Consider the following 13,275-nt stretch of genomic DNA (forward strand, 5'->3'; position numbering starts at 1 on the left):
TGATTGGGACTGGAGGGCGTGTGGAAGCGTAGTAGACAGGATTAAGTGGCTATTGAAGTGACTTTAGCTCCTTTTAAAGAGCAAAAGACAAGAAAAGAGAATAATTCAGCCCCCTCTTTCAACAGAATAAGGAACCCCCCTCCTCTTCCTTTCTTTCTCTTGTTTCCGTAGGCAGAGAAGGACACTATCTACACATATGATCCCTTGAACGGTGTCTGTTACCCAGCAAGAGTTGTTGAAGAAAGAAGCTGTCTCGTGCTGTAATTGGATATATCTAATCCTCAACATTTAGCCGGTCATCTGGGCTAATTGTTTCAGAGATTGGTGGAACAAATAATTAGTGTGAAGTGTGGGCAAGAAAGTCGTTATTTGTGTACACAATTGAGTGGGCGTGTGCATGCCTGTGTTTGTGTATGAGGAGGGAGACAAACACATTTAACTCTGTTTTTGTTACTTTGTGTGTGAACCTTTGACACATACAGGGTGCTTGCAGAGATATGAGGAAGTGGATGTAGAAGGTTGTTAGGCTGAAGGAAAGTACTATGTTGAAGCACATTTTACTGCTACAAAAATAGTGATCACTCAGTAGGTTCTTGCATAATGCTATTTCAAGGCGGCATATTTACGCCACTGTTTCGACTCATCTGCAATGTGGAACGTCTGAGCCGGCATGGACAGAACAGAACAGCGCTGTGTGCATGTCAATTCACAAGCAGTGCCTCTCCTACTTTTGCGATGTTGTAATGCGATGTAGAATCACATACTGGAACACCAATGTTACGCCTTTGAGGGGTTTAATGTAATGTAATCGTAATGGGAAAGAGGCTACTGTACTGTGAGCTCCACTTAAGATCAAGAGAAGCATTGCACATGATTTACATGATGCAGACAAATTAAAACTACTCACATTTTGAGAACTATAAGAAAGTTTCCTTTATTGTAGTTATTGGTGTACCTTGGAAATCAATTCCCTCCCTTTTCCCGTATCCTTAGATTTTCCTAACTCATTTGTTTCCCTTGTAAATAGGGGTGTAATGATTTTTTTTAACAACGATTCGATTCGTATCATGATTTGTGATGTCGTGCTTTACTTGACCTTTACATATCCTACAAACAGCGAGCGACTTATTTAGAACATCTCCGTCTTTGCAAAAGCCAAAGTGTTTCCACACACTGGACCGCAATGGTGGCTTGATAATCTCTCGCTCGCCGGCTTCTCCTCTGCCATCCGCCATGCTATGTGTTCTTGTTTGCTGGCGCGTGGCGATGACGTCACAGACAGGCAGCCTGAATTGAGTAACGTTTAACGTCTTTATCATTAAAAGTGCAAAAAAACAAACATCCATATAAAGTCTGCTGAGCTTAAATCCAATGAGTTATTTCCTAGTATCGATACAATCCATTTATTACCTTTTTAAACAATTAATAATAATGATAATAATGCATTTTATTTATCATGCGCTTTACATTCTGGACAAATCTCAAAGTGCTACAGGACATATTAAAAAAGCAGTAAGAATAAAAACAGGTTTGAAAACAGATGGTAAAATGCAGACACTTGTTAAAAGACACTGTGGTTAAATAAAACAAGTAAAAGCAGCAGTGAAGGTCAGATAAAAAAACTATGGATAAAACCAGGGAAATAAAAACTAGTGAAATGCCCTCTGAAAAACGATATATGTGGTCCGGAAGGCTAACATGTAGTCTGATCATAGGAATAGAAATCGATACATCGATGTAGCAGATGAATCATTACAACCCTACTTTTAAAGCTAAAATTCTCTAAAAATTTCCAAACAATCACTTGAGGCATTTTATTACTTTTTCACTGCATATCATCTCAATTTAGCAATTGTGGATTGACACGGCAAATACAATGGCACTAAAAAAGCTTCTGCTCTTTGTGGTTCTGAATGTGTTTTTTTACCCTTTTATCATTCATCCACTAGTGAACATTAATGTTTATTTTAAGAGATAAGATAAGATAAGATAGTCCTTTACTTGTCCCACAACGGGGAAATTCAAGTGTCACAGTAACAAAGTAAATAAATATATAAAGCAAACAAAGCCTATAAAGTAACAATTAATAAAAAGCTATTAGCAAATAAAATTAAAATTAAAGAGGTAAAAAATAAGCATATCTTACACACATATATATATGTTATTGGTTATAGAGTCTGACCACTACAGGAAGAAAATACCTACTTTTCATAGTTGGGAGGAACCAACTTGTTGTTTGGTCCATTCAGTGTTAGAAAATGGTGAAAAATGTTAATCCTTGTTTCATTTAATCTAATAGGATGTCTTGAATGTCTTGTTTTGTTGACAACGCAAAGATCTGGAATTGAATCTGGAATTATTCACATCTAAGAAGCTGGAATAAGAAACTTGTTAGATTTTCGTCTTACTCAAACACATGAATCGCCTAAAATAGTACTGACTCATTGTTTTACACTTAACCTTTTCCATGACTCAGCTCCAACCACTATTGACTCCCCCCTTCATTCACTTTCTGCCCTGCCTACATATTCAGCAGTGTGGTAACATTAGCATATGAGTGGCTCAGTGTTTGGGTGAGTTTGTTCCCAACAAAGAGCGCCAAAGCTCAGGTCAACGTCTCTCATCCACTTCAATAGACAGCTGAAGGGCAAACAGAACTCCCCGAAATGAAATGCTTCCAGACTTTCTCTTTGGTCTGCTGGAAGAGGAGGCCTCCTTCCTCATCTGCACATATAATATAAGCACTGTAGATATTATGAAGATGAATGCAGAAACAACCTTTTAATTATTCATTGCCCTTAGCCCTGTATGGATGCTGTGTGTGCTCATGAGTAATGTATGCACCAAAGACATGTGTTTGTGGATTCATGCTAGTTCTGTCTGGGTGCTGTGTCTATTTCTGATGTGCACACAAAGGTATGTATATGTCTGTGTGCTGCTGTGTGCTTATGTTTGTATATATTTGTGTTGACAGGGAGAGCGGCTGGCTCCTGCCCGCAGCTTGGCAGTTGTGTACCGAAGCATGGCGTCATCACCATCACTCTGCAGGCCCCTCGCTGCGCTACGTACCCCGCAGGGCCGTTCTCTACTGCCCTGGCAATGATGAGCGAAAATTGAGGAAGCTGGCCTCGCTGGATGTCGACTGCGCAGTCTTGGACTGCGAGGACGGTGTAGCCCTCAGCAAAAAGGTACACAAATCCACAGATGTAGAATTAAAGGCACCTTTGTGGGTCACCAACTCTCCTGCACAGCTGTTCGGGGTTTTTTATTCTGTCTGCCTCCTTCAGACAGGTGCTCGGTCTTAATCACTGAAAGGAAAACTACCTAAGTGAGATGTTTAAAACAAGCACATTTCACCCCATTATGATGGGATAAAGGCAGCGGTGGCCCCCTATGGGAGTCCTTTTAAAACAAGGTGACCATGTCCCACTGGGCGAGCAGCGGGAAAGCACCAGATGCAGCAGGTTAAAAGCATTCTCTTCCCGCCCACTCCGCCTCCCCATTGGCCCAGCTGAACTGCCCATGAAATTGTGATTGGAGAGCGCGGTAAAGAAGGGGGCCTGGGTAAGAAGTTAACCAACAAAGGTTTTTAAGTCATGATAATAAAGATGATTGATTTAGCTGGAGGCTGTTCCTGTAGAAGACAATGAGATGATGGCCTGTGTGACTGACAGGCTAAAAAATGTGACCCTGTGATGAAGCTGGTGGATGTCAGAGCTCCTGTCTTTATTATGTGGAAGAGGGAGAAATGTGGAGAGGAATGCAGCACTGATGCATCCATTAAGACTGTTGGAGAATTCAGACGCTGGACTCTTGAGTTGTCAGCATGTGACGGGCTCATGTCTCTATCTTGTTTCAAGGACAGTATCCTCCTCCAGCTTCCTTATTTCTCCTCACTCATTTCACACAAGTCAATAGACGTTACCAGCTTTTTCAGATGCAACTATCAACTTTATTTTTAATCTAGTATTATTTAATGTTTCTTTTTTAAATGCATTCTTTTGATTGAAATTATCCAGTGTGTTGTATCTGTTGAGGATAGCATTAGGCAGTGGTTTGTGCTGATAAAAGTAAAGAGGAAATATCAGCTCCAGATTGTTTCCCCACTCTCAGTCTCCACAGGTTTACCTCTCTGTCTTGGCATTCTGAGTAATGCACTTAAAAAAAACAACAACAACAAATTCTGGGAAATTCTATTATTCCTCTTTCCTAATAATCCGATGACTACTTTCTTCTTTGATCCGGCTACGTCAGCACTACACAATAAAAAGCATGGCATGAGGGCAGATTTCAGCCATTTTTACGGCACCACAAGTCCATGTTTGCTCTTTAAGAGTCTGACAGTTAGCAGGAATCCTATATCCCATTATGTGTCAGACAGGTCATACTGTGTAATACAAGAAATGCGTATTCACTCAATAAAAATCTGCACCTTTCCTACTGGCACCCTTTCTTTACTTCCTACACACTCTGCTTCTTTCTCCTCTGAAGCGATTTGAAACCTGTGGGTGTTGTTGTCCAGTTATACCTCTGCTTAAGATGCTAGTTCTTCCTTGTTGGATAAACAGTGCTTCTAGTGTGTCCTTGTGTGTCTGTCTGTAAGGTAAGGAGAATACTGCCAAGGCATGTTTTAGACATTGATTTCCACCTTTGCCATATATTTTTTCCACACCTTTATTCAGAGAGAGGATAGGACAGTGGCTAGATAAGGAAACTGGAAGAGAGTGGGGAATGACATGAGGCCAAGCAGCAACCTGTGGCTGCGAGAATTGAAGCCGATGCAGAAATGTTAAAAACTGCAGTTTCTTGAGGGTCCACTTGAGGCTGGCTCTGGAGGTGCCGGAAACCACATACACACCAGTTCATAAAGCCGATCTTTACAGCAGAAATAAACATGAAATAAGCAGCACACACTGCACAGGGTGAATTTTTTTATAACGCGGCAGATTAGGAGATATTAAGATTACAAGTTTTCCATTATGAGAGGCACAGCTGACTTGATTGACAGGTGGGAACACTGTTGCTGTTGGCTACGAAGCTCAAAGCCCGCCTCTTTGCCTCACACTAGCTCAACAGCAGTTAGGTTGCGTTCAGCATTTCCAATATGGTTCCTGCCGACGATTGACCTCAAAACAGCTCTTCAGAAACAGATAGTGACGTCACGGATACTATGTCCATTATTTACACAGTCTATGCATGAGGCAAAGGGGCCGCAGGTTGGAATCAAACACGGGCCGCCTGCCTCGAGGACCACAGCCTCTGTATATGGAGCATGCAAGATTAACAAGTAGGCAAAACCAGACCCTCAGATGCACTTTTAATGCCTTTTACCATCTTAAAAGTGAGCTGCATTCTATGTACAGACAACCGCTTCGCTGTGCAAAGCATGATGAATACATAGCTTGGTCGACCAGTCACTTTTTAACGGTCTTCTTCCTCATTAGGTCATATTCATGCATTTAAAGAAGAGGGTTGTACACTATTTAAGACAACTAGTGACAAGCGGAGGAGGGTGGTGCAATCACAGCAAACTGGTTGAAGGCAGTGGGTCTGTCCAAACCTCACAACTATCAATACTACCATAGCCTGTGCTCAACCACCCAACAGGTGGCAGGGTGGTGATGACAGATGGTACTAGATAGAGCTACACATCTGCACAGAGACTGCATGTTGCTGAGTGCACAGGAAGTCTTCATGCAGAAACACAGTTCAAATCTTTTACCCTCTGGAGCCTCCTAGAAACAGACTGCATCTAATAAACCGGTGCAGCTTGTAGGCCAGATTTCAGGGAAATTACATTTAGACATATCTTTTTATTTGTATTCATTATTAAGTACATAGGGGCTGTTATCTAAAAATTTCAGTCACTGGCAAGCTCTAAACGAGGTGAGTGGTTAATTGGAAATTAAGACAAATATACTTGGGCTAATTTACCATATGAAGACAGTGAAGAGGTTTAAAACAGGAGATGTTTCAGCCATGGTTGCAATTCTTCATGGGTTGACAGAACACAAATGCATTTCCTTTTAGAATTTGTTCTCGTATAACATGGGGTTGTCAAAATACCAAAATTTAAACTTTGGTATGATACTGCTTAATATCAAATTTTATTTATACCTGATTAAATTCCAGCGCTACAAAAGCAGAAATCCTGCTTCCAAGATCTGAATTGTACTTTTATTGCTCTAACATTTAACAACTGTATTCACAAATTCACAGTACTCCTAAAATGTTGAGCTGTGAACACAGCCTCAACTTTACCTGGACTTTGTCCTGTCAGCCCCGTAATAAAACCCCCTTGAGATGGAGGGGTGAACTGTATCGTATCGTCACCGAATCATGTTATGATGTCTTGATTGTATGTATCACATCATATCGATACATCCCTACATGTTACTGACACATTTAAATGTGCTTGCATCAGTGAATTCAAAACTGGATTGTAAGGATATGTGTTGACGCAAGAGCTTCAGAAAGTCATTTATGGTGAGATCATTTTTCATAAAGTAAGTACCTTACCTGTCCTTTTCATTATGTCAGATTAAAATATGAACATTATGAAAACCAACTGAACTGTGAAAGAGGGAGAGATTACTTTTAACGTTGTAAGTGTGTTTGCCCTGACAATTTCTGCAGTGAATACTGTAGCTGTGATTATATTCACCATGACAACCACACAGTCGGCTCTGTGTGTGTGCCAAGAGAAGCCAGGCTTCAACAATGGTCTCAAAATACTTGTCTTTTTTTCTAGGGGGAAATTAGAGCCAGAGCTTGCTAAATACCACTCAGAAGCCCCTGTTACGGTTCTGCAACATTGGGTTTACAGGTGAAATTCGAGGTTAGTTACCGGGTATGCTTGGATAGGCCTTAAATGGGGCTACTGCCCACAACCACCCTCCTATTATGTGTTCATTAATGTATTCTTTTCATTATCTGTCACCTTCACCTTAAAACAAAGAAAGATATTCATGACAAAAAGGTAAGCTATGAAGGTCAGTCCGCCCCCCTCCCCTTGATAACTGAAATCCAGGAGTGCCCGCTTTAATTGCCTGCCGCTTTGACTCCTAAAAATCTCTGCGCTCCATCTTGGCAGTAACACTGGCTGCTTAAGAGGCAGGGAGATGAGAGAAGGAGTAAAGGGTAGGAGCCTCCCAGAGCTTGCTAACTGTCACCACAAACCCAGAGGGGAGAAAGGGAGGAGGAGAGAGGGGAGGGAAGACAAGGCTGACTGCTCTAACACTCTTACACATATCATCATATCTGTATGATCAGTGGGGTGGAGGAAGAGGGAGGGCAGGTTGAAACCCCGGAGCGGAACTGACGGCTACACCTGTCCTCTCTCCTCCTCTTTCTCCCTCGCTGTCTTGTTCTTTCATTGTCCCTCTCTCCCCTTTGCCAGGGTCCTCAGGGTTAAGATTGTTTATCTCTCGCTCTCATGTTCTCTCTCTCCTCGTGCCCTATGGTCCAGTTTTCCTCCTGGTGTTTCTCTCCCCCCTCTCCCTCTCCTTTCCCCACATGGGTCCCTCCATCCTCCCTGACCGCCCCTGCCTCCCTGCCGCAGAGAATCTCTCCTAATCCCTGGAAGTTTGGAACTAATGAACTAACTGCTGAGCCGCTGCCACGGAGCTTGGTCCCAAACTATACTGTACTTCACACTCGATTTCCTCTCCAGATGGCATGGTGGCGCGGCCGACACGACGGGGAGCACCTCTCGCGCACCAGCACGCGCCTGCAAACACACACGAGTAGACACGAAATGCAGAACACAAACATGCACACAGGGAAGTGTGCACATGTAGACACAGTCACACACAAACGGAGGCACATGCAGGCGAGCACATACACAAACTGTTACAGTCAGCAGCTCACTGTACATCAGTCAAGCGTGACAGAGGACCAGTGTTCTGCTTTCACTATCAGTTGGTGCAGAGAAGGAGCACTTATTAGTCCTTAAAATTAATTGATTTACTATAAACAACCTCAAAATATCTTGTACTGATATGATCAACCCTCTCTGTACCTGTTTATTGGAGCCATGCTGAAGCCAGAACCCTTTAACTCTTGGGTTTTACAGTTTTATGAGTACATTAATGTGATTCTAGTCACCAACACAGTTACATGTAGTGTTTAATTAATGCAAAAATGAAAGTTTATTCTTTGTTTGAGTTCTTGCTATTAGCAGAATCACAGGAATTTGATCAGAACTAGATATTTAATAAAATCACACAGTTTACTTCCAGTAATGGGCAGTTGTATTACTGCTACCTGGAAAAAAACAAACTAGTTTTTACAGCATGAAAAAGATTCTACCAAGAGTACTTACTGAAGAGATGGGCCAGAAAATGTTCACACTATACACATGGGCTGTGGGTGTGAATGGGTTAATCACAATGTGATTGAGTTCCAAAGTTAACATCATATTTTTTTCGTAAATTGCGTCCATTTTTTGTCCCATTTGACACACTGTAGTTGAGTCTTCCTGCTTCCCGCTGATGTCATGCTGGAAAATAACGACACCACTGGGCTTATGAGTCGTACATTTCACTTTAATAAACTCTCAGACGGCTCTTGTCAAAAGTAATATGCACTATGTGTCAAAGGGAATTAGAAAATCACAGAAGCACTTTGTGTTTGAGCAATCTTCTAAGTGCCGTACATTCAGGTGCAGCTAATCAGACTGATGTCAGTGGGAAACTGCTTCACAAAAGCCAGCAAATCACTATTTTGGAGTGTGCAAATCACCACAGAGCTGTAGATGAAACTAAATCAAAGTTGTAACTACAGCACTTGCACAATAGGAATTTATTTGATTTCCAAATCAAGAAACTGGTAACAATTGATTCAGTTTGTCAATATAGACTTAATGCAAAATAATTGAATTTTAAACATGTGTTAAAGTTGCAATTAACTCCTGGAATTAACTGATAAATTACAATTTGAAAACAAATCGTTTGACAACCCTGCCACTGCATACATTGTTGTATATCACAGAAACATACGTACAGCACTCCCTCTAATTATTTAATAAATAGAGGAAGTGCTGTATTGTGATGTAAGACTGAACAAGAGTGACAAGATCATGTGATCACTTGATTGTAGCTCCCACTGTGAAAATGGTATTGCTAAATCTCTTTTAGTGGGCTAGCTTCTAACAAGCTGCAACTCCAGCTGTTGAATAGTGAAGCCAATGCCAAAGTGCAAAAGGCTGCAGTTCCTTGAGTGTCCACTTGAGGCTGGCTCCAAAAGCTAAGGTGTCCTCAACAGGTCCTGTGATAAAATGACGATTCTTACCTCAACATGTGACGCGTTTGCAGCCTGGTTTGAAAATAGGCTTTGGTCGTTTTTATTAGACTCAGCCAACATCACAAAATAACAATGCAGCCATCAGACTCAGAGACAAAAAAACAAACAAGATTTAGAAAATACCTAGTCCATACACCAAAAGTAAAGATAAATGAATAAATAGAGAGGTAGTGCACAATTAAAAATAAGTAAATATAAACACACAAAATAATAATAATATTAAGATTGTAATGATTAAAACAAAAATAAGAAAATAGTAATAATAATAATAATAATAATAATAATAATAACAACAACAACAACAACAACAACAATAAATATAAATAATTGTATAAATAGTAATTAGGATAATAATAATAATAATAATAATAATAATAATAATAATAATAATAATAATAATCCTCACAGTAACCTTAAAAAAAACAAGTCAATAAAATAATAATAATTCTGTATATCACAAATCAGGGCTGAACTTTTTAACAACATATATGTTAATGATATAAAGGGTCAGAGTTATACATAAACTTGCATAATAAGGAGTCCAGCTAAGTTGACAGTCAGGTGGGTGAGTTGTAGCTGTTTACCAAGAAGCTAAAACCTCACCACAGCTCTACCTCTTTGCAATGAGTGACAAACTGATGCTCCTTTTATATGTGGAAGAGTTAAATCATAAAGTTAAGTGTTATCACTGACTTTTTAACCTTATGCCATCACGAAAAGTGCAAATTTTCCCCTTTTTCCCCCAACACCACTAGCCACTGGTCCACAGTCAGACCTTGGTGGTGGCAGTAAGAGCAGCTGAGCGAAGAATAGATGGCACATGGTAGAGTGGATGACATTATTACGGTCTATTACCCTTTTTCTGTTAGTGTTGCATCCAGTGTACGAGCTATGCTCTATGCATGAACTGTGTCTGACACTAGAGATTTTCAACTTAACATAAATTATGCAGCCAACTGCCAACTGATACATGACCTCTGCTCAATGCTCACTGTGTTATTCCAGAGGACACTGAAAGATCTGCTCTCCATTTAAGTGGATTCAAATGACTAAACTCTTGACAGAAAGAGCTCCTGGGAAATAATGTTAGCCCGTTGAATTATGAATACTGAACATTTGTTTTTAGTGTGTGTCAGCCGTGTATATGCATGTTCCTGTGTGTATGTGTGTGTTTTGTATACTTGTGTGCTCAACATCTCTGAGGACCCAGGAGACTCGAGAGAAACTCCCAGTCTGGCTGCCAAGACTCACAAATGGGATGTGAGCCGCTCAGCCAGAAAATAGACCCTGTCCCCGCCAGATCAGAAAGTCCCTCGATTCCAAACCTCACTGACTGTCGCTGTGTGTGTGTTGTGTGTTATGTGTCAGGTATCGATTGGAGTCCTTTGGGAGGGCATGATAGGCCAACATGAGGTCAGGGTGCATCGGCGAGTGATGACAGCGCTGCGATTAGCCTTCATTGCTTAGGGTAGGAAAGGGTCGCCTGTTGTTGGAGAACATGAAAAATAGAGGGATCCAAAAAAGTAAAACTGTTTTTCTAGATATCTGTACATGTCATAGGTTACATCCAAGCTTCCCAAGATACCCGGGGTTAGGCGTGTACTGAGGTCGAGCGAGGGATCGGAAAATGCTGAGACACGGAGAACAGAGAGGCCCTCTCTTCTTCTCTCTTTATCCTGTTACACTCTTGTGTTTTCACTGGCGGAGACGCAGCCCGCACCGCTCTGTGCTACGTGGGCTTCGCAACGTAACACTTTGAGAGTAACCCCAGTTGGAGGAGTGATGATGGAGAAGGCGACGAGGAGAGGAAAACATGAAAGGATGGGAGGAGGTGGAAAGGAATGGTGCAGATGTTGGTGCAGGAGAGGGGGAAAAACAAGCAGCACTGGAACTCTCGCCCTCATTTTAATCGTTGGTTAAAACTGCAACACAAAGTCGTCAGAGCCCAGCTAGCTTTTTGACACTGTTATCTGTTGGAAAATATCACAAAATGCACTCAGGGTTTGTCACCGCTCTGATAACGCAATTACCTCAGCTTGTCACGTTGCCTCAGGACATGTTTTTGCAGTTTACTTGTTGTGATTTTACACCTACTTCACCTGATGAGCAGCTACGTCATAAAGTGGTAATGACACCAAATCGATAACAGGTTCTGGATCTTTTCTTCATCGTACATCAGCAGATTCAGTTCCACTGTAGTAGGAAAACCTAAGACAGATTCTACAGAGCTCTGTGTGCATCTTAAGTGGTGCCTTCTTAACATGTTTTCACAATTTCCTTGACTCATTTGTGCATGTGGTCTACATAATCTTGGCTTAGCTCCTTAATGATGCAGCAGGCTCTGTCATATGTTTTGGCTTTATTTAATTTATTTAAAGTGGCTGTCTTGGGAATCCTGTTGTGGTGCTTTGATAATAAGGTTATTTCTTGTAGAGTTTTGCAGGTGTGCATAAAAGCAGGAAGCTTTTCAAACATTATTTCCTCCCATACTGTCACCCTTACTTTATACTTTTAAGGAAGGTACTTTACTTGAAGTCTCACCTGTTGTTTTAATTCCAATAGAGATGCTTTCTTCATACTTCCTGCAGTAGCACTGCAGAAAGACTTCTATATTTATCAACCTGAGTCATGAAGGATGTGCTGAATCATAAGAGAGGACAGCTCCTGGAAAGGAACATTTAGCAGCCTACACAGCCCAGTGACATCTTACCATTAAATAGATGTTAGAAAATAATAACAATAACTCTCAGTGGCCAGCATTGGAAAGACACTAAAAATTGGTTCGAAAGTTAGGACTTTTTAACTTCTATTTCTAGATGTTGATTTAACATGTTTAGACCAGATTTCACCAGGATATCTGCTTCTGTCACACATTCACACGCAGTTTTTACAGGCAGGTTTGAGATTGTTGATTTAAAAGAATGTCTTGCAGTGTATCCTAGTCACCAATGACAAAAGCTAAGTGATTGGAAGCAGCATACAAACTCACTGCTCCTCACTGTTAGTGACTGTTTTGTTTAGTTTAGTTGAGTTGAGTTGAGTTTAGTTTAGTTTAGTTTAGTTTAGTTTAGTTTATTCACACACATCATCACAAATGTACATCTATATATATTCAGTAAACATTTTCACAATGAATGGATGTGTGGGAAGGGGTGACCCCAAGGAAGCTACTTAAAGTTTTTAATAGGGGGCCCATTTTCCCAATGAAGTGGCAACAGACGAGATACAAAAACAACATACTAACAGACAACAAACACACAGCAGGCAATCCCAATACTGTGGTTACATACATAGATTAGTGGGTGCATCGATATGATCAGTGACTTAATCATACATTGCCAGAAGTTGCAATTTTAGCTTTTGATGATGGAGATGAAGTGTGTTCTACTCAAACACTCAGATGTAAGGTATCAATAAACTACGTCAGCATCCAAGAGTCTTGCCACCTTCGTAATCAGAGTTACTCAGCAAAATTACGTCTTTGCATTGACGGAAATTCAACAACTGCTGAGAGATTTCTTTGGAAAAATGCTGTCTCAATAATCATCCATTCCTCCTTTCACCTCTAAAATAAAATAAAAATTAATCAAAATTAAGAAAGAAAGTTGTATTATCTGACACTTTGATGTCAGCACCATATATTATCCGGTTTAAAAAAATGTATTTATTTAGGTCTTGGACATTCACACATTTTACTAAGTTTTCAAACAAATTGCGGTGCTGAAATCCTTGTTAGTACCTCATCGTGTCTCGGCACAAACCATGGCTCAACCTGCAGAGGACCCTGCTTGTACTTTGAATTACAATTGTGAAATTAAATCTACAGAGTACAGGCTACAGAATGAACTAGCATTTGAACCCCAAAAATCATTTTAAAGAAGAAGAAAACAAACAACGCCCATTTTGCTTGTTCTAATTTGTCCTTAACAATATGAATTATTTGATTCAAATTCTATCAGTGATAAGTATAAC

At 40.6% G+C, this 13,275-nt stretch overlaps 1 protein-coding gene across 2 annotated transcripts in view; it reads left to right on the forward strand.

The window, feature by feature from the left end:
- Positions 1-13,275, forward strand: part of clybl (citrate lyase beta like) — an 84,020-nt gene that overhangs the window by 45,398 nt on the left and 25,347 nt on the right. For both annotated transcript variants that reach the window (XM_034694479.1, XM_034694480.1), the window contains one exon: positions 2,975-3,188. In XM_034694479.1, coding sequence (XP_034550370.1) covers positions 2,975-3,188 — 214 coding nt within the window. The remainder of the gene's footprint in view (positions 1-2,974; positions 3,189-13,275) is intronic.

This window comes from Notolabrus celidotus, chromosome 10 (genome assembly GCF_009762535.1).
Source record: "Notolabrus celidotus isolate fNotCel1 chromosome 10, fNotCel1.pri, whole genome shotgun sequence".
Classification (NCBI taxonomy): Eukaryota; Metazoa; Chordata; class Actinopteri; order Labriformes; family Labridae; genus Notolabrus; species Notolabrus celidotus.